This window comes from Halichoeres trimaculatus, unplaced genomic scaffold, assembly GCF_033239565.1.
Source record: "Halichoeres trimaculatus isolate MK-OKI-2021-1 unplaced genomic scaffold, fHalTri1.1 fHalTri1_scaffold_19, whole genome shotgun sequence".
Lineage (NCBI taxonomy): Eukaryota > Metazoa > Chordata > Actinopteri > Labriformes > Labridae > Halichoeres > Halichoeres trimaculatus.
Genome location: NW_027437197.1, coordinates 13730949 through 13751533, shown reverse-complemented (window position 1 = coordinate 13751533; position 20585 = coordinate 13730949). Strand labels below are relative to the sequence as shown.

At 43.9% G+C, this 20585-nt stretch overlaps 1 protein-coding gene across 2 annotated transcripts; it reads left to right on the top strand.

The window, feature by feature from the left end:
* Positions 1-10984: 10984 nt before the first annotated feature.
* Positions 10985-19774, top strand: tnfsf11 (TNF superfamily member 11). 2 transcript variants are annotated; one of them, XM_074695686.1, is made up of 4 exons: positions 10985-11449; positions 13409-13440; positions 17155-17278; positions 17596-19774. In XM_074695686.1, exons 1-4 carry the CDS (start codon positions 11245-11247, stop codon positions 18054-18056), a joined length of 822 nt encoding a protein of 273 aa, XP_074551787.1. In that variant the 5' UTR covers positions 10985-11244; the 3' UTR covers positions 18057-19774. The 2 variants fall into 2 exon arrangements, with proteins under 2 accessions (XP_074551787.1, XP_074551786.1); XM_074695685.1 differs by having other exon boundaries at positions 17593-19774.
* Positions 19775-20585: the final 811 nt, after the last annotated feature.

The window sequence follows — 20585 nt, the reverse complement described above, 5'->3', positions numbered from 1 at the left end:
AATGCTCGCTGAAGTGGCCGTAACCTGTCAGCCTTCAGCTCTCTGATGGAGCATGAATGGAGGTGTCTGTGTGATGGAGGAGGGAAAAGAAGAAAAGAGAAGAGGAGAGGTGGGGATGTCTAATTGCAGGCTGTGTAGTGATACAGGAGTCCAAGAATGTGTCTGATAAGCACATCTCTGATCTTTTGAGCGGCAGAAAGCGGCTGACAGACAAGCAGGCCTTACATGGACATGGAGGCTGAGCCCGTGGGCGACCTGACGGAGTGACGACATTTCCAGCAGGCTTCAAATTAGATGATATGTGCGGGGGAATTTTGGAGATTTAAATCTCCACAAATTAGTGAGAAACAGAAGAAAAGGGCTTACTGAGAAGAAGTGCAAAATTGGCCTTTCCGATTTTCAGTTCCAAAGAAACCAGAAGAAAAAAAAAACGCCATTTCGTGCTTCAACAGCCAACCAAGGAGCAGAGAGATTATTCCTGAGTTTTTATGTCTAGAGGGAATTTGATAATTATTTCAAAACAACAGCAATTAAAATTGTCTGTGCTGTATGTGTTCTCTTCTTGTTTCATCTTGTAGTTCTGTGTGTCTACTTTTTCTCTGTTTCCTGCCAGTTTGATTGCACTCAGTCAGTTTCACCAAGGTTAAATCAAAGAAAGGTTACAACAAGGAATTTGAAAATTTCTTTTCCCCTGACGTTCTAGTTGGACTAAGTTGTGTTTCTTTTCTTTTCTTTCTTTTTTTTTAATACACGCTTTTGACTGGTTGCTGCACAGATTCAAACAGAAACCCATAGACATCTCACTCCAGCAGCTCATCACGCTCAAAGACGAAGATGTTCCCTGATTTGTTATCATGTCTTGGACACTGTTAGACAGAATGACTTTGGTCAGGAGGTTTAGGCACTCAGACCAACTGTTCATTCAGAGTGCGTCAGTTGATGCTTGAGGTGGCCACAGCAGGGTGAGTATCCGCCGGGTCCAGGATGGTGCTGTTAGTAAGACATGACCACAGAAACCAAAATCGAAGATTGCAATAGCTTCAGAGAAGTGCAGCCGCAGGAATGTCAGCAGTTTAGGGGGAAATGAGATGCTTTCATTAATGTGTGTTGACAGGCAGATTACTGTGTGCACAGTGAGAGCACAAACACACACACTGAGGCTTTAAGGAGCGATGTATGGAAGTTATTGTGCAGAAAACTATCAGTCAGCATTACAAAGCGACAGACCGGAGCCTAATAGCATACCACCCTCAGTCTGCTCTCTGCCACACACACACACACACACACACACACACACACACACACACACACACACCCACACTCACTCTGACATCAGATAGGCCGGGTTCTGGCGTTGGTAGATCCTCCTGCTTTCTTCCCCCTCCACGGCTCCCTGACATCACTTCCCCCCGACAGCAACAAACGTCGGGTTGTTGGGAGAGTCCTCTGGCTGAGGGGGGAGGAGGGCTGTTTGAGTCAGACTCATGGAATCCATGATCTACTGTACTGGGCTTTGTGTTTGAGAGGGGAAAACCGGCTACATCATCCCTGCTCGGCTTTGTTTACCCCCGCCTGAAGAACTTCTCCTTTGTTTGTTTCCTTTTTTCCTCCTTTTCCTGATGCATGAGCTCTTTATGTTATCACTGACAGGTGTGAGCGGTTAATGAGCCGAGGGGCTGACTCACAGAGGAGGGTCTGAGGTCATTCTGGGTGACCCGTGCTGGAGACTCTTCCACGATTTCTTACGTGAAAGCTGAATCAGAAATTAATTTTCTCCTGGAACTTGTGAGAAGTCGAGTTTAAGGCGGAGGTTAATCCTGTGTCCAAAAAAGCTCAGAGCCAACTGTCATAATGAAAAAGTTAATGGAGTGGAAAACCTAATAGCTTAAATCCTTTTGCAAATGAAAAAGTTTTTCCCACTGGGTTTAAGAGAGGCGAGCGTTCAAGTCCCTTTGCATCATCCGAGTCCACCGCCTGCACCTTAAAAGGAATTAAAGTGTTTTTATTCACCATTGGATTTTGTTTACGCGAAGCTACTTCATAAACTACTTCTTTTGCGATGCTGCAGCGCTGAGATCACTGTTTCATAAGCTTGTTTGTGTGACGTCTCTCTGCAGCGATGTCAAGTGAGCTGAATGAAATTCAAGTTTGTTTGTCCCTGATGAAATCTGTCTGCTCATTAAATAAATACAATAACAGAGGGAGCTTCTCTTCCACTGACAACACCCATCATGTCCCAAATGTATTGGAGGCTTGTTATTTAATATTTTGAAGTTTTTTCAGACCATCCAAAACTTGAGGTATTGCATTGCTGCCACATTGCCCACTCCAACAATGCCGGGAAGTTTTCAGGAGCTGAAGCGTCAACTGTCATCCTGTACGTACCTCGTCTGTCGCTCAGTGTCACCTGGGATTGACTAAAACCTAGAAAAATGTTTTTTTGTTCAGTCTACTTGCTGATTATCTATCAGTGAGTGTACTTGACTCAGGCCTAACTTCAGTTTACAGTCATAGTTTTTGTTCATGTTATCTCAGCGTCTCCAGAAGTATCCCATGGGAAAGTGCTTCTTGTTGGGAATCGCTGAGAGGGAAACATATCAGGTTTCCTCCTGTGATGTTCTTGCTGAAGTCATGTTAACAGAAGTTGTGGTGGACTTCCTTAATCTTGTTGACTTTATGAGCGAGGCCACGACTAATGAAAGATCCCACGGAGTCACCGGCGGGTACTTGGAAACACTCGTCTTTCAGAACGTGAGCTGAACCATACCCATAACATTTTTCCCTGCTATTGTCTGCTTGTTTCCAGGAGTGACCACATAGTGATGCTGTAATTGTGTGTGTGTGAGTGTGTGTGTTTGAAAGCCAAGCATTTAAAACCTAAGCTCTCAGGGCAAACTCAGACCCTGGCACAATGAAAACTCTCAGCGTGGGAGTGAAGGGACAGAGACAGCGCTGAAAGAAAGATGTGCAGTGAGCAGATAAGAGTGTGTGTCGGAGGGAACAGCTGAATCATGTTGAAATTATGAGTGTTTATGTGAAAATGATTGGGGAAAGAGCAGAACAAGTCAACCGTAGGCGGAGGGAACATGTCACAGTCAAGAGGGACTGCTGGTGTTTCCCAATCCGTCAGCTCTGTTTTGACTTCTCCAGATTGAAAACAGAAGTTGGACCTTGGTAACACCGTAAATAATGCTGGGTATTATCTCCGAGCAGGGTCAGTGAGCCTGTCTGACTCACAAAAAGAACAAGCAGCCCCCTTTAGCTTCAGCAGGAAAAGCAGATACAGACTGTGAATGTTTTTATGCTTCATGGTTTCGTCTGCTCACACCCACATCTTATTGACTCAGGTGTGTGCGTAAGTTTGGGTTTGGAGATGAGGAAACATCTTGTCAAATCCTCTTTCTGTCTGTGACCTCAGGGTGCTTCCTCGACACTTACACCCTCCTTCTCCTCCTCCTCTTCGATGACAGCGTGGGTCGTGTCTTCAGACTTTGATGTGACCACAGAGAGGAAGCGGAGGTCAAGTCTGGGAGATCCTGACAGCGCTAAGTGAATAAGAGACGTCTCCTGCTGATGTCATGCTCATCCTGCTCTAGTGTTTTTCCTTCTACCACTCCTCCATCCTCCATCCTCCTCCTCCTCTTCTGTCAAACTGGCAATGGATGTCCCATTGTCGGGCTAAATGTCTCACAAGAGAGATGTGGCTTGGAGATAAACGAAATGCAGAGGTCGTCCAAGAGGGTGAATATCAACAGACTTTACTGATTTGCTCTTGTGCTCTTCACTACTCCCTCCTCTTCAGGCCTTAATATTTAGACTTGGGGTTGACGCCTTTCATGAAGCACCATGTCATACGATGACCCATTGTTTTAACTAGGATTTCTGTGCCCATAATTAAATGGCATATTTGAGACGTTAGACATAGGGAGAAATGATGACAATCTGCAAATGCATCAGAAATGATGCATCAGAAATAATGCATCTGATGAGCGTTTTCTGCAGGGGACTCTATTTGGCTTTACATAAAGCATGTTCTGTGCCTCAGTCACTCCTTCTGAGTCCATGTGGTTGCAAACACAGGCTCCATACAACATAGAGCTTGGGTTTTCTAAAGCAATGCTTTCATGCATGATTTAGAAACCCATTTCCCACTGCTGCGATGAAATAAAGGGGATGAATCTCTTGATTGAGGAGAGAACAAAGTCTCTAGTATGATGTAAAAAGAGGAAGAGAGGAAGAGAGGAAGCAGAGGCGCAAAGTGGAGGAGATGAGGGCTAAAGGATGTAGGACCATCGGGGGAGTGATGACAGAGTGTTTAACATGTGGTGAACGTGTTGGGGGGGCTGACATGTGTGTTCAAGAGCATGTTAAACAAGGTCAGCTTGGCTCCCACAGACGAACGAGTCCATCAGGGATCTGCAGCTGTGTGTCCCCGTGTGGGTGTGCAAAGAACACACAGTATGTTTCCAATTTATGAGTCTTTATCTACGTGTTTTAGACATGCTGGGAGGGTTAGTCATGGAAATGTCAGGTTGTCAGTCTGCTGCTAGTGGATTACTTTGTCTTTGCTCAAGATGTTGGTTAGTGCAGTCGCCCCCTGCTGGCTGATAGAAAACATACACTCGCTGTATCACGGCACCTGGAGTCTTCTTTTTCTGTTTGAGGCTTTTGATTTACTTTCAGTTTATTGTACCTGAATCATTTTGAGATTTATTTTTTAATCAATCATCCCGTGTGGGGCAGTTTGACTCCATCAGCACTATTATTTCCTACAAACTGTGTCATTATATAATTGGTCTATAAAAATAAACAGTTACCTTTGCTTCTGCACAAACTCCTCTTCCCCTCTTGGCAGGAGTCTGAACACCTCCTACAGCTTGTTCCCACGTGCCAGAGGAAATCCAAGGCGCTGCATTAATATAACAGTCCAGTAAAATATACATTGAGCAGCATGAGCCAACATGTCATTATAGCACATTTCTCTTTTCAGTGTCCAAAAGAACCTTAGCCTGTGCTCAGAGCTCACCCTGATTTACTTTCAGACCCACACACATCAGCTGAAACACGATCCGCCTAATGGTCTGGAATATCCCTGTTTGAGCTGATCATCGCTCCAATTTGCTGTTCAAATATGTAGTTTTGATAAAACCACAGGCCGGTGTGATGTGACGGGACAGCTGGCAGAGGAGGAGGGGAGCCGGGTGTAAACATTGGGGTTGCTATGGAGGCGGCAGTGTATGAAGTTTTTATTGAGACGAAAGACAGTCCGAGAGGCAGTGTGTGTGTGTGTGTGTGTGTGTGTGTGTGTGTGTGTGTGTGTGTGTGTGTGTGTGTGTGTGTGTGTGTGTGTGTGTATGTGTATGTGTGTTTCGAGGCAGACTCTGAATGACCTTCCTACCACAGAGGATGTGGGAGCGAGGGGAGAGACAGTCCTCTTGTCTTCAAGCCGTGAGTCTTCAAAAACAGACTTTCCATCAGATAAAAGAGAGCGATAACAAACAGTGGAACAATCTGGGCTTGTTTTAGTTTCCTAACACTCGTCCTTTCCCTGTGAAAGAATCTGTACCTTACACTCCAACAGCAGCTGCACCAACGCTCCCTGTCACTGAATATTTGTGCCAGGCAGCAGCTGAAATCATTCCCTTATTTTTGGCCTCTCAGATTCATGCATTCACCCATCTGGCTGCAAAACAAGCTGAATCTAGTGGAATCATGCTGGTTGCTGTGAAGCTGAAATAGACACGGGGTTGAACCAAAGTGACCGGATCCTGCTCACTGTGACGCCGCATTCTGTCTGCGAATCCTGAACCTTCATCCTCCTTGACCCCAGTACCTCAGCTGGCATAAACAATTCACAAGCTCTGAGAAAATGTGAGAAAAAGAGAAATGCAAATGAGAAAGCTGCAGTTCCATGAGTGGCCACTTGAGGCTGGCTCCAAAGGGAGTCAAATCCCATTTGGTCCCATTCAATCCCATTGAGGTAGAGACATAAAAACGTGAAACTTTGCAGCAGAAATCAACACGAGTACAGATTCTTAGTGGATTCTTTTTTTTTTTTTATCTCTGGAGCTCATTTTCATATTTTAATGTCAGTTAAAGGAGCAGTTTGGGTTGTTTGGAGTTGGATTGTACTTATCATTATCAATGCACAATGCAAAGTAGTTATCGGTAACTTGGGGAAGTGGCTGCATGGAAGCTAAGCTGCATACTTCTGCAGAAACAGTAACAGAATACAGATTTCAGCTGCTAAAAAAGGCACTAAAAGTGTGTAGCAGGTATCTGTATCTGCTTGTTCAGCGTTGGTCATGCATTGGTAAATTTGTGGTCACCCGTGTTGTTGTTGGCTTGAAGAAGTTTGGCTCCTGCTCCTTCTCCTTTCATAAATCCAGCAGCTAATTCGACCTCCACCTCCTCTAGTAAAACCTCCTACTTTGGAAAACACAATATTCAAAAGCCTATTAGCCTGATAATGAATTAGCCACCAGTGCAGACTTCATAGTTTTTAGTCCTTTGCTTCACTCTAAATCTACCCGGTCATCTTTGGTTTCATTAAAACAATACAGCCACAGCCAAAAGAGTGAAGGCTGGGTTTAAAGAAGCAGTCAGCAGACGTCACAGTGGTTCTGCTATGTGTTACTACAGTCTGATGGCACAAGTTGCTGACGTCAGGGCTCATGGTGAGTCTGACATTGTTCAGTTTAACATCAGGTTGAGCGTAAGGTTCTGGTTATGAAGGAATGGGCCTAAAACCAGAGATAATCCAACACTCATAACAAAGCAAGCATTGGCGATAGAGCCAAATACTCAGTCTCAAATTTATCTTTGTGTGCATTTCTTTAAGAGCTTTTGTCTCCCTCTTTGCCTGCCCTTGCCCTTCCTCCCTCCCTCCTCAGCTTTGGGGCTTTTGGCTCTCTGTCATCCTCTGAAAGAGCATCAAGTTCCACTCTCTGGCAAAATGCAAAATGCATGGGGCACAGGGAGCGTCCAAACACTAACACGGACATTTCTCTGCACACACATGAATAAAAGTGTGATACAACTCAAACAAACACACCTGAGAATCACACAAACCATGCCCCTGCTATTCCCCGCTGCAGAACTAAGCGCCTAACTCCTTCAGGAAATAGCTGAGGGCAAAGGAAACCCACAGCTAAACACGGGTTCTCACGGTGTATTAACCAAAGACGAGCACTTTATAGTACCACATCCAGGGCCGGTGCCAAGACCACGCCACAGCCTGCCAAGTGCAGGAGGTCGGGACAGGAGTTCAAAAGGTCTTCAGAAAACGATAAGTCTATGAGTCTGCTCTGAAACAACGCGAGGAGAATCAGAGAAAAGCACAAACACGGGCAGCGTACAACGAGCACCGTAAAACTGAGAGTTATAGTAAGAGGAGGAATGTGGTCGTACTACAACATAACCGAAATCATGTGTGTGGTTTATGAAGTTAGAAAGCCTATAATGATGGAGTATTAAATGATTGTAGCGCCATGAGGTTTGATGGTTTCAGGGGGGAGGTACGTATAAAAAGCCAGCTTTCTCCCATGAACTCCACTGGCACCCAGAAAACTCGCTTGTATTTCGCAAACTCACAACCCAACCTCTCACACCCACCCCTCCTTTCCATTGTCACTGCATCTGCCTGAAATAACTCACACTCCTAACGGAGGCTCGTTTTCTGCTGTCTTTTCAAATACTACGCTGTTGTTCTGCTGGCACTGGGGAAACAGGGGAGGTTAAGGAGGTCACATTCTGGGCTGACAGGAGCCACTGCCATGTTTAGATGCTGCAAGAGCCGCGATGCGTGACCGCGGGACCGTCTGTGGACACCCAACCTTAATGAGGTGGTCCAGCAGTCTGCACGTGACAATACCTTATTGTGCCGTTTCAGAGAATGCATGTGTAAGCGAGTCTAACAGGAGACTTTGGAATTAATAGTTCCATCTGTCATCATCTACTTTTTATAGACCGTGGCAGAAGTTGTGTCACCGAGTTTAAGTTTGAGTGACCTTGTTTCTCTGCAGAAACTTTTGCACAGTTCCCTCATCCCATAAGGCCTCACTTAAAGCATGCATCGTTAATTTCATATGTTAGCACAACAAGTGTAGCTTTGACTGATACTTCATAAAGACAATACTTCTTTGGTTTGATTTGACACACAGTTTTAGTCATGCAAAATTTCTCCACCAGTTTCTGTGGACTTCTAGGAACTGCAGATTTTACTCTTCAGCATTACCTCCATCTATAAAACTAAAGGCTACAGCTTTATTCTGAGCTGCACTAACTCACAGAGTGGCTTGAAGCTGGACTTCCACCAGATCTGTGTCCGGTCCATTGCAGGTTGACTCCGTCCTCCAGCTTTCGAGTAGAGTCACTACAGAAGCAGTGGAGTTTGGACAACTTCTACAAAGATATTGAATATGCAAAAAGAAAGTTTAGAAAAATGATATTCCATGACCTGTGCAGGTGTACTTGAGGTCATTTCACACGTCACAAACAGCCTGAACAGACACCTAGGAACACGTCACTGTGGCAACTTTTAATTCACTGCCAAAGCACCACACCACAATGGTTAAATTTCACCATCAAAGCAACAACAGTCATCGACCAGGATCCTCATTACAGTGTTGAAAGAGGAAAGTTTTTGTTTGCTGTTCAGCACCGTGGCTAATCCCGGCTGATGCAACGCAATCAAAAAGGTGTAAAGCCCCAGCTAAACAAAGGACTGATAGTTCAACACGTCACTCCTTCATCTGTGGTCAGCTCATGAAAGAGTCCTTACATGAAGGTGAGAGGAAGCAACATCTGTCTGCTCATAAAGGAAGGTTTGTTACAGACACACACACACACGCGCGCACACACGCACACACACACACACACATGCACGCACACATGCATGCATTGTGACTCACTGTGTTTCAGTAATGTGTCTTCACTTGATGTAAGAGTGGAAATCCAGGTTTGTTGTCATCTGTTTTCACTGTTTTATCCTGGAAAAAAAAATCCTTTACGCTCTTTGTTTGAAGTTATTTTCTCTTTTCATTTCTTTCAAACAAACACGTCAGGAATGGATGATGGAATCAATTCTTTCTATGTGACAAAGATATCTTCCACTTAGAGCATCACCTGCGTTCAAACGGGTCGAACAAGTTTATAATGGATTATAACTTGCTCCGTCACAGTGACTGTGCACACAACAGATTTTAAGATAAAAGTTTTACTTTTCATTTACACTGTCTCAGAAGTGTTTTTTATAAAGCATACTCCTTTTTCAGTTATAGAGGGTTTTTTCTTTTATAAAATGATAACATATCATTCATATTCTGAACTAGAGACTGCGAAATGCTTATAAAACACTCATTTTACCACAGCGGCTTCAGATTTATTTATAAAGACTAAAGAGAAGCTTTAAAGCGTTTTAGGTCTGTAACAAAGCAACTCCTTTTTTTTCATAGAGCTTATTCCGGATTAAAGTGATCAATGTTTATAAATCCAGGTCTTTAGCATCATTACCAAACATACTGCCCTTTAAAGATGACTAAATCTGGATTACTAATGCTCTTTGTGGCTCTGCATACTTTGTCCACAGGGGGCGCCAGAGTCCACACACACTGACAGATACTTACAGCTGCTTTAAATGAACAGGCTTATTTTACGTCTGATATAACATTATCTGGCGGAATCTCTAAACATTCTTCCACTTTTATGTGCTTCATCAGTGTCAGAGAAGAGAATGAAGAATCAATAGTCCTGGTTGGCCAAAGTGGTTGACCACTTTGAAGCTTCAAATCTGACATTTTAGTCATCTAGCGTACTGGATGAGTGAAGCTTGAGAGAAGAGCTAGTTTAAAAGAAATTCATTATAAATATAATTTTAGCTGATGTGTGCAAGCTTGTGAAACTCATTCTTTGACTGTAACCACAGTTCCAAAAGTACCAAACTGTTAACGATGCATGCCTAGATATGCTTAATGTCAGCGCTGATTATGACTTCATCTAAAATCTCCCTGGAGGCCATATAAGGACAGTAAGAAGAAAACTGCGGTCAGCGTGCAAACTGTAAGTGCAAACAGATGATCTCACTTTTGGTTTCATCTCTGCACCTGCAGTGCTTCATTCGGAGATGGTTGTTGAAAGGAGTCAGGGCATCTGTTCATGCATCTCTGGAGTTTGGAGATTTGTATGAATGTTAATGTTAACGTATTAAAGGATTCACAAGAAGTAAGGCATCTGTGGGAAACTGACTAATGATCTTAATTGTCTGGGACTTTTTGAACTAGTTCCAGCTAAAAGTGCATCATGGTTTAAGTTTAAGGTTGCATGAATAAGTCTTTCGTGTGAAACCAAGAAGATGACATTTGATCTGGGATGAGACTAAACCACAACATGACCAAACCTTTCATTCTCCGTAAACAAGAAGAAATGTGTGATAATCATGTGAAAAGTGGTCTCAAAATGAATGAATAAATTATAAATAAATGAGTAAAAGTGTTTAGTACTTTGATGAGTTTTATGTCACCTTTTCCCTCAAAACTCGTATCTGTTCTGGTTTTTGACAAATATCCTCCAAATATGCCTCAAATCTTTCTAAACTTTTCAGAGAGTTGAGAAGTATCATTAAACATTAAACGCACACATACATTTTTTGTAACCTGGGTTCTTTAGTGGAAAAGGATTAAGTAAAGGTGTTATTATTGATGGATCTTAGGTTTCTGCATAGATGTTAATCCTGGCTAAAGGGATAAAATGCATGTTTGGGCTTTGACTGTGAGGTGCATTCAGTAACTGATAATCTTTTTGTTGTTCAAAGGCGTGGACACTGATAACTGATGAGATAAAACTATTATTGTTCTTCACTCCATCCCAGTTGGGCTGCAGCCTCAGTGTGTGTATGTGTGTGAGTGTGTGTGTGTCACAGGGGGTGTGGACGCAGAGAAGGGGAGGATCATGTGTCTGTGAGTCTCGGTAAAGCGCCCGTGGAGCCATAAAGAGCTCGCTGTACCTGTCGTGCGCTCAGGTCGATCCGGTTCAAGGAGGTTTGCGTTCCAGTCTTATTCCTGACTTTTCTTCCTCGTCCGTCTGAGCGCGAGAGGATCCTTCTGATTGGCTGCAGCAGGGACCGCGCTCCGTCAGCCCACCCACCGCTGATAATAGGGACTCGGTAGTTTCAGTCTGTTTCCTTCCTAGCAGCGAGTCTCTCTCTGACCTGGCCCCGGGGCGCAACGCTCACTCTCAGCGCGCATCATGGCAGCTACCCACGGCGAGTACAGAGGTTATCTGCGGAACACCGTCGACATGGAGGCTGGACAGCACCGCTTCCACCCGGTGCAGAGCTCGGAGCCCACGTACCGGCCCCTCCTGTTCGGAACCCTCGCTGTTATGGGATTGCTTCAGGTGGCTTCCAGCGTGGCAATCTTATTACACCTGACAGGTTACCTGCAGGAGGTAGGTTCAGTGACACAGTGTGGTGTGCTTTCAGATCTCGAGTGACACACTCTGCAGAGTCATTGTTGTGCGTATGAAGGATTACTCAAGCTCTTGCTCTGTGTGTAAACATCTATCTCCAAATGTTGTCAACAGATTTCTTCTATGCTCAAAGCGGGTTCAGATAGCGCGGCGACGTTTGCGCAACTTTATAATGCCATAAACTGCCAGACAAGTTCTGCTGCTCTGTATAAAGTTGGCGGCTCGCTCTCAGAAGTTAAGTAGGAGGATTTTACAGAAGCTGTGGGCCAGTTCTGCAAATCTGTGCGCCAAGATTTCCTGGCTTCTCTTTGAAGGCGCTGCGCTTTGGCGGCATGCCGTTGAAACACGTCTTCCCCGTGTTGTGAAAACGCTCTATGTAGCTGATTGCAATCTAACAAAGCCCTGATGCATGTTTCCAAAGAGATAGGTTACTTCAGCAGCGATTTTTGCAGCTCTGTTCATCCGCTCTGCGGAGATAACATCTGAAGCTTAACAGCAGATCCTCCATGTGTCAGTCGTGCAAGATGTTTTGTTTGCAAAATACAGATGTTTTCACTTGAGGACTCCAGGCTGCAGTTATTCTTCAGTGTTTACATGCCATCCGGGATTGTATTTGTAATTCATACATGTCAGGGGCTGTAAACTTTGGAGTAGAAACGAAATAGAACTGGTTCCAGGGAATCGGCAGAGTTCTTGGATGTTGTGACAATTTGCCAAATTTGGATCCGGAGACAAAATGTGCCTTTATGAACCATTTAGCCTCCTGTCAGGTCTGCTCTCTTGAAATCTGAGTGTCAGTGAACTTGTAAAATAACATTTACATTCTGCCTCAGCTGTTTTTCTTACTGGATGGTGGTTCTGGAGTTGAATGATTGTCATGTTTCAACAAGCCAAGAGAGCAGACCGCATCCCGGCTCTGTCAGGATGCTCCGGGGTCACCTGGGGAGCATCCATCTCTCTCTGTCTCTGTGTTTGTGTGTTAAATTTCTCTGGCTTGTTTTTGGCATAAACACTCTGTCGTGTGGTAGTAGCTTGTTATGTTACTGGAAGCAAGCCAGAGGGAGAAAAGAAATAAAAGGGAGGCAGCAGAAGGAGGAAAACTGGGGGAAGATAATCTAAAGGAGGGACGTAGTGTTTTATTACATGGTCGCAGTTACTTCTGTGCTCCAAATCTGAGGATTGGCCTGATTTTATGATGAGAGGGATGCAGAAAAGCGCTCCTCAAGCCCCATGAGATTGAGGAGAGGTTGATGAGATGTAGAGATGGATTAGAACACAGCCCTTTCTCACGATGACAGCTTCATATGGTAGCACTTTGAGAGTGAGTCAGGGCTTGTGTGTGGATCGGAGTTTGGCAGCGGACCATCATCTGCCCTCAACACCTGTAAAAGAACTTCCTGGAGATGAGGAGGGGAGCTGGAATCTGCTCAGCACCGTGCCTGTGGAGGAATGTGCTGATTGGGGGGAGATTTAAGAAATGCTGCTTTGATTCAAACACGCTCAACAAACATGTGTTTCAAGCTGAGTGTGTACATAAGATTTAAAAAAATACCTCAAACAAAGAGTCTAACACTGTAATAAGGTCTAAGTGGGCATCCTTCTCGCCTGATATTTGGTGTGAACTGGGCATGGCTTTACCTGGACTTTTTTTTTTTTTTTTTCAAAGTAGAATTTGATTTTCTATGTGCACATTCACTGTCACACTCCCAGGAGATTTGAGAACAACTGCTTCATCCTTAGATCACTTTAACTGCTGCAGAGGAATGCAGATCTACATGTGCAGAGTAACCCAACCTCCCACTCCCACACACCAAATGAGCCAGTGCTTCCTCACACACCTGTCAGAGAAACTGTCTCTTCATAAGGAAGAGAGTAACTGTGTTGACTTATCACTCCTGCCTCTCTGACCTCTGACCACTGTGTGTTGTTTCCCTGCAGGTAGATTTGTCCACGGCACCGCATCGACCCATAGAGGTGAGTGTGACCCCTGGGTTAACCTCACAACACAGCACACCCACAGTCTGCAATACGGGAAACACTTCTGACTGACTGCTTCCTGCTACAGCACTTAAAACACTCATCCAGACTAAAACTGAGTGATGCAGTATCATGTTTGGTGATACTTTGAGGATCCTTTTAGATAATTTCTTCATATTTCATCGATCGTTCGCCTAAAAACCTTGATAAACGCTTCCTTTTCTCGACTCAGTTATTGTTTTTATCATCAACTATGTGCACAAACTAGACCCTGACAACGTCATCCATTGATTTTTTTGGACCACTTTAAGCTTTAAGTCTTGCATTTAGACTGTATTCGGGGCCTGGGGTGGACACAGATTTGCAGACAGGTCATTCTGTCAATCACAAGTAGCCCCACCCTCAAACATCTTCTGCTTTTTGGTCTTTTTTGACCCCAAATGGTACCATAAGTTATGAAGTAGCATCATGTTTTATCGAAGTGGATGTGAAACTAGAAGTTGAGTCACCTCCTTGTGGCTACATGAAGTAATGCAGGTTTAATGCATTTGACTTCTCTTTCAAAACCTAAATGCTTTGATTTTTCATTCAGTCTCTGTTTGTTGTGTTGTAGTTTAGGTGTTTTATGAGTGTCCTATGGTAAAAGAAAGACAACTACATTACCATAAAGTGGTGGGTGGATAAAACACATTGAGAATATAATCATTGCAAGAGATCTGTGTTAGCAAACTATTTATCAAATGGTATTTTTGTAAATCAGTGCAGTATAGCTAGAAAGAGACGATACTGCAACAGGTCATTGGTTTTAATACCATCACATTTATCATAACCAGTTTACAGACAGACAGACGGACAGACACAGGAGACAGACAATGCTTTAGGCGTCTCTTTTTCTACAAACTAAAGTCATTAGACCAAGAATTTGTTGATTTGCTCTGATTGATCTGTGTCATGTTGATGAAAGAGTGAAATTTTGCTGCAGGAAAAAAAAGCAGTAAGAATAATCCCTCCTAAGCCATCAGCTTTAAAACTTCTCTGAAGCATGCCAGGTATATCTCACCTGTCACTGTTTTATTATTCCATCATACAGTACGTGCCACAAAGCAGTGATGTTTTGAGAAGAGAAGAGTTAAAGCGGCACAAAATAAATACGATTTTAATCTGCTACTTTGACATTCGTCATGTTTCCCCATGGGTGTGTTTCAGCACATACCACAGCTCCTGTAAAGCAAAACACTGAACTCCAGGTGGTCAGAGAGGCTGATGAGAGGTCAGACCGCAGCGGGAAAACACCTCTGGGGCTTTAATGTAGCTGAAAATGAATTATCATTCAGCATTTTACCACAGTTTGATTATTTTCTCACTGACACGGTGCACAAAGCTGCATCCTCCATCTATGAGTCACTCTCTGGCGTCAGTGGTTGCAGAGTTCCTCTGATGAGCAGCAGTAGCATGAGAGAGTTGTAAAATAAGAATTCTTAATTGCTGAAGTCATATTTTCTCTAAGCCCTGTTTGGAAGTTGCCGCCCCACTTTTGGCGCAGGTTTCTCAAAGCAAAGTCAAAAATCCATCCAGGAAGTCAAACAAAGCAGAATAAAGGCGGTGCTCTGCCTCGCTGGTGTTTGGTTTCCCATTATGCTTTAATTTCCTTTGAAATTATGTATTTGTGTTTGCCCTGGGAATCCCTGGTGGAGTTCTTACACAAACCACCCAGCCTGATGTTGAACTGAGGAGCTCATTGTGTCGTTAGCCTTCGGCTGTTTCCCATGGAGCACTGGGAGACGTGCAGGGAGACGTGCTGGGAGCTTTATGAGGTGTCTGGGTGACAGGTCCACTTGGCCCACGCTGTGTTGTGTTAGGGTCAGCTCTCAGACCGCCGCTGACAGTCTAGAGGATTCGTAAGAGAGCCTCCGAGAGCCGCTGTCAGCTTTGATGTGAGGTAGGATGTGCAGGCCAGGCCTCAGCCGCGCTGGGATGTGGTCAGTTCGATGTCGGGAGTGGTGAGAACAGGACCGTGATTCAGACCCGGCTCATGACCCGAGTGTTTACCGTCTGTGGAGAGAGATCTGATTGATGGAACACAAAGAGACAAACGGCTTTGGTGGCCAAGCTGTGAGTGAGAGCACTTTTGTTCTAGTGTAGCATCCTAGAAACCACTCATCAACATAATGGAGACGCTGACTGATGAATGCGGTGTGTCGTTAAGGGGCTGAGTTGAAGCCTGCATGCTTCGTGGAATTCAGGGAGCGAACATGTGAAATGAAGCCAGGCGTAGCTGCACGTTGACGGTGGAGGTAGACATTCGTCCTTCATGTTGGCACATTTAGATCACTCTGTCCATCAGGAAGCTGCAGAGCTGCTCCTATTGGTCTAAATCTCTCCTCTGGTTAAAGAGGCACAGTGTGGTCGCACCACAAATCAAGATAGATCCCACATTGCAGGGCTTATTTGGAGAGCATTCACAATTACTCTGCAGCCTTGGCAGGATGATGTTTACCCCCGTCTCATTCCGAGACGCTGCTCTATAAACATGTTTGTGCAGCAAATTGTTTTTGGAGGAGAGACGGAGCTAATCTTAGTTTGAAAATGAGTCTGGAGCTGGTTGGAGAATAAATACCTGACAGTAATAATAGCACAGCACAGGTGCAGGATTGCAAAACACTGTTAATGGTGTTGTTCGGTTGTGTAGTTTATTTGGAGTGTGTAGCAGTGTGTTTGTGCTTCATAGGTCACTATGTTTAACATTTTCTGTTTCCCTTTTACCTTTTTTTGACTGCAGAGCAAAGATGAGATTAGATTTCACCTCAACCTAAGATGAGGTCAGAGGAAATTACCCTGAGAATCAAGTTCAAACAAGATGAAATTCAGTCAGTCAATTATGAATATTCTCAGGGGTGTGAGACAGTTGTAATTCAGTCCATTCATGCAGACACTTCATGAATATTTATCCAAGGAGGACTTCCTTAAAATGCTGGATTCTGTAGTTTTTTTGGCTTTTAGATATTTTAAACTGACTCAATTAAACTCTGATTAAAGTATTTTTCAAGTTGGTTCATCCTGCTGCTGTAGCTCTGAACTGTTGCAAGCCTCTGTAACTGAAACCATCCAGAAAAAGCAGTTTCCCAGCGTCCCTCAGACCTCCTGCGTGAGATTAAGTCTGTAGGTAGAGTCAGAAAACAAAATACTCCTGATATTTTCATTCCATGCCAGATGTGTTACAGAGTTGGCAGCTCTGGCACAGTAAGTGTTTACTTGCTTGGAGACTGTGTTTTCTCTCAGTGTATATGCTTCGTCTTGCCTGAGGAAGACAGACTGCGGATGACGGCGCCTTGAATAGAATCAGCTCTTTGGCGGCTGAACAGAATCCAAAGACTCTTGGTGCCAAAACCTTGAAAAGAGCAATCTATCTGAAAGGTTACACTCACCGGGAGGCCTCCCTGTCGTAGCCGCCAGCCACGAAATACAACAAGAGCTGTAAAATCCAGCTAGCAGTGCATGTGGATATACACACATACGTGATTTCACATACGCAGAGGGTTATTGGAAGAGGCAGCAGAGCCAGGCTGTGGTAAAAAAAGAAAAAAGGCAAAATTGTATCATTCTCTAAGAAAAAGTTGAGCAGTTTAATTGCTTGAAGTTTCCAGAGAGGAAAGGGTAAACACACAACCCCAAAGGAGTCTTTTTGATGACATCATTTCCTGTTTTCTGCAGGAAGTGCAAACGGAGCCGGTGCTGAACGCTCTGAGAGACACAAGGAAAAACCGACGGTGCAAGTCCAAAGAGAGCCTGCCGTCAGCTCATCTACCAATCAAAAGCCACCAAGAATATGCAAAGGGTGAGTCCAGATGGAGGAGCACTACACTGAGCTATTTCTCAACGCACTTACCTGTCAGATGAATTGAAAGGGCTGATACTGCAGTTCCATACTGCAGAATCCTCATTAGGCATCATGTGAAAATGGAAGAAATTTTTTAACGGCCAGGTGCACAAAAAAAATGTTGGCGTGTAGCTTCAAGAGCAGCATTATTCACTTGCATCACTTTAAAAACGGGAAACACTAAGACTTTTACGTTACCCAGGTTTAGTCTGTTCTTAAATGAATGGAATAACCTAGATTGTCTTTTTTTCTTTATCTGTTTTTTTTCTAAGAAGAAGGTGAGAAAAAGGCCATCACCATCGACTGGGAAGAAGTGCACGCGTACCGCCACAAAATGGACTATGAGAAGGGCAAACTGCGGGTGAAGGAGTCTGGTTTCTACTATGTCTACGCCAAAACCTGTTTCCGTTACTACGGGTTAATGCCGAGGGACACCAGCAGCGGGCAAGCGGGCACGCCAGCGGTGGATGTTAGCAACACTCAGCTCATTCAGTACGTCTACCACGAGCTCAGCAACCAGAGCAGCAACCCAAACAGCAAGCAGCCTTTGCTGCTGATGAAGGCGGGCAGCACCATGCGCTGGGACAACATGAGCTATAACATGTACTGTGCCCACCAGGGCCGGGGGGTCCGGCTGGAGAGTGGTGACGCTCTGTTTGTCAATGTGTCCAACGCCTGGATGCTGGACCGGGAAGGAGAAGGGACGTATTTTGGGGCCATAAAGTTGGGCAACTGAAAGTTTAACACACAGGGAGCGGACATGCTACTGAACATTTTCTATGCCAAAGAACCACTGATTTATGATGTCAAGTTGTCAAAAAGTGTTTTTTTTTTTATCCTACGTATGTTGTTATTTGTTTGTTGTTCTTCACCTGACAGCCTTGGAGTCATTCTTAGAGACTAATGGAAAAGGACATCACCTGTAAAACTTGTCTAGGCACTTACACCCAACAATGAGACACACAGCTCTCAACTAAATAGCACTGGACTATTTTTAGACTTTTATATCTTTTTGACAGACTTTTTATCTCTTTGCTGTTTGTATTGGAGCTTCTCAATACATTTCAGTTCAGATTTCAGCAATAAGACGTAAGACATGTTTATGCACTTATCCAACAAACTATAAAGGGAGCAACTGAGGAAGTAGATGTTCTGGCAGAAAGAGGCAGTGAGAAAGGATTTATCAAAGCTGAATGTTGAATAAAAGTCTGAAAAGAGCACTAAAGCTGGAAGAGCATCTGCTTCTACTTAGCAGATTATAAAAGAATAAGAACAGCAGCTCTCTGAGGCCTGAAGTGAATGCACATATGTGTACCTGAAAGATTTTGCAAGTGTGAACAAGGGGGCGAGAATGCAGTAAGTCACTCATCGGTCTGATCAGAAATAAGCAGTAAAATTAGGATTTATGGCATCCTCTCTGTCTCAAAAGCCCCATGATCCTATTTGTGTTTCCACGGCCAACTGTGCCCTTCTTGGCTGGTGGCGTGTAAGCTGGATGGGAATAGCTATGTTATAGTGTGATGGCATAGCAGCGCGACAGTGTGCCCTGCTGATAAATCCAACAAAGAAGACAGTTAACCATATATAAAGAGAAAGAATGGAAGTTATCTTCATAAAGTGGACTGGAGATGTAAACATGGCAGGGTTATGTGTTGTTCTTTATTACTGCTGTCACACAAGAAGTGACAATCCATTCAACTAATCAATGGACTACAGTGTTTCTAGCTCCACCTTCTGGGGTGAAGAAACAGAATGGTACCAAAAAGTTGGGTATTACAGTCTGTAATTTGAGCACCTGTCCTGGGTTTAGTCAAAATAAATGCCACAAAACGCCTGCCATGCCTAGACGAACGAAAATGAATCGTAACTTCATGCCATGTTTGAGGCACCAAAACCACTTACAACAGGAGGTCAAGTGCTCCAAACTCTCCAGATTTCTGTCTTAAACCCTCACGAGTGCTTGCTTCACTGAAGGCGATGTACAAGATGACACGTGTTTGTTATTTCTATGACAATCAACAGGCGATGCAGATAGCTGGACTGTCTAACCATACGTGACATGAATAGACTCTTGTCTTCTTTAAACCAAATGAACCAAATTGAGTTTGGTTCATTTTTAACTTAAATTTTGTTTTTCATTTGGCTCTTCACTGAGCTAAATGGGGAATATGCACTAAATATTTATTTATTAGCCAAAGAAGTACAGAGTGAGGTCATTGTTAAAGTGGCCTTCTGGCTGTAGAAATCATTTATATTTGTGTCTGTATGACATTCATTACGCAGCACTTAGAGGAAATTGTAGACACGCTTTGTTATTCAAACACAGGGGCTTCATTTTTAATTCCATATTTATGTATCTTGATTTTGACAATTCTGTGTGCACTTGCCTAGCCAAAAGCAATATGGATTTATTGTTTCTTCTATAAGATTGTAGCATACCTGTAAGATGTTCATCTGATAGACGTTTTTCCATTCAGTGTTTTTTTTAATTTATGTTTCTGTATGTTTTAATAAAAAAACTACTTTTGTAACCGTGTGTATCGTGTGTGTTGACATTTCCCGGCTTGGGCTGGTGTTTCACAGGATTAAATCTCAGCCACCTTCCTCTGTAACCTGATCGACAGGCCACCCAGGCTGTACTATTGTTGTGATGTGCAATTTGATAATCTCTACAATCTTTGGAAAATTCAACAGCAAGTTTGGCCAAAGAGTGAAGTCACACTGTTCTGTTAACCCGGTCAGAGAGGCCCACCGGCTCATTACAGAGATAGGCTGTACAGAAAAGACGCCCACTGTTGCGGGGCTGCGAACCCCCAGCAGACATGTGGACTACAGCGCACCCCAGCCTGCAGGGTAAACACAGGATGGGATGGGAATAAAGATGAGAATGTCATCATGTGTGCTCACTGTTTGATCATTGTGGTGCCGGGTCTCCCATGAAGCCCTGCGGCATATGCGTGAAAGTTTTAATGTTGGACACAAAGCCAAACAATCCTTCTATTGTCTGCAGATGGGCGTTCACCAACATATGAACAGAGAACGGTTCACACATTTATGCTGTATGCAGGGACCTCACACAGGTTTCAGCCCATTGTTTGAATGTTACTGAGTTTGAAACAAAATCTGAGGTTTGAGGAGAAAATCTGGGCTCAGCTGCATACGGAGCTGATTAGCTGTTTTCTTCTGAACTGTGCAGCATGGACTGAGCTGCAGAGGAGAACTCGGACAATTGGTAAATAAAACTTTTTTTTTTTGTTAAGATACT

Bases quoted from the DNA above. Each gene is read 5' to 3' on its own strand.
- tnfsf11 (XM_074695685.1), top strand. From the start codon at position 11,245: ATGGCAGCTACCCACGGCGAGTACAGAGGTTATCTGCGGAACACCGTC. The intron at 11,450-13,408 runs GTTCAGTGACAC...CCCTGCAGGTAG, and splicing joins AGGTTACCTGCAGGAGGTAG to ATTTGTCCACGGCACCGCAT. The intron at 17,279-17,592 runs GTGAGTCCAGAT...TTTTTTTCTAAG, and splicing joins CCACCAAGAATATGCAAAGG to AAGAAGGTGAGAAAAAGGCC.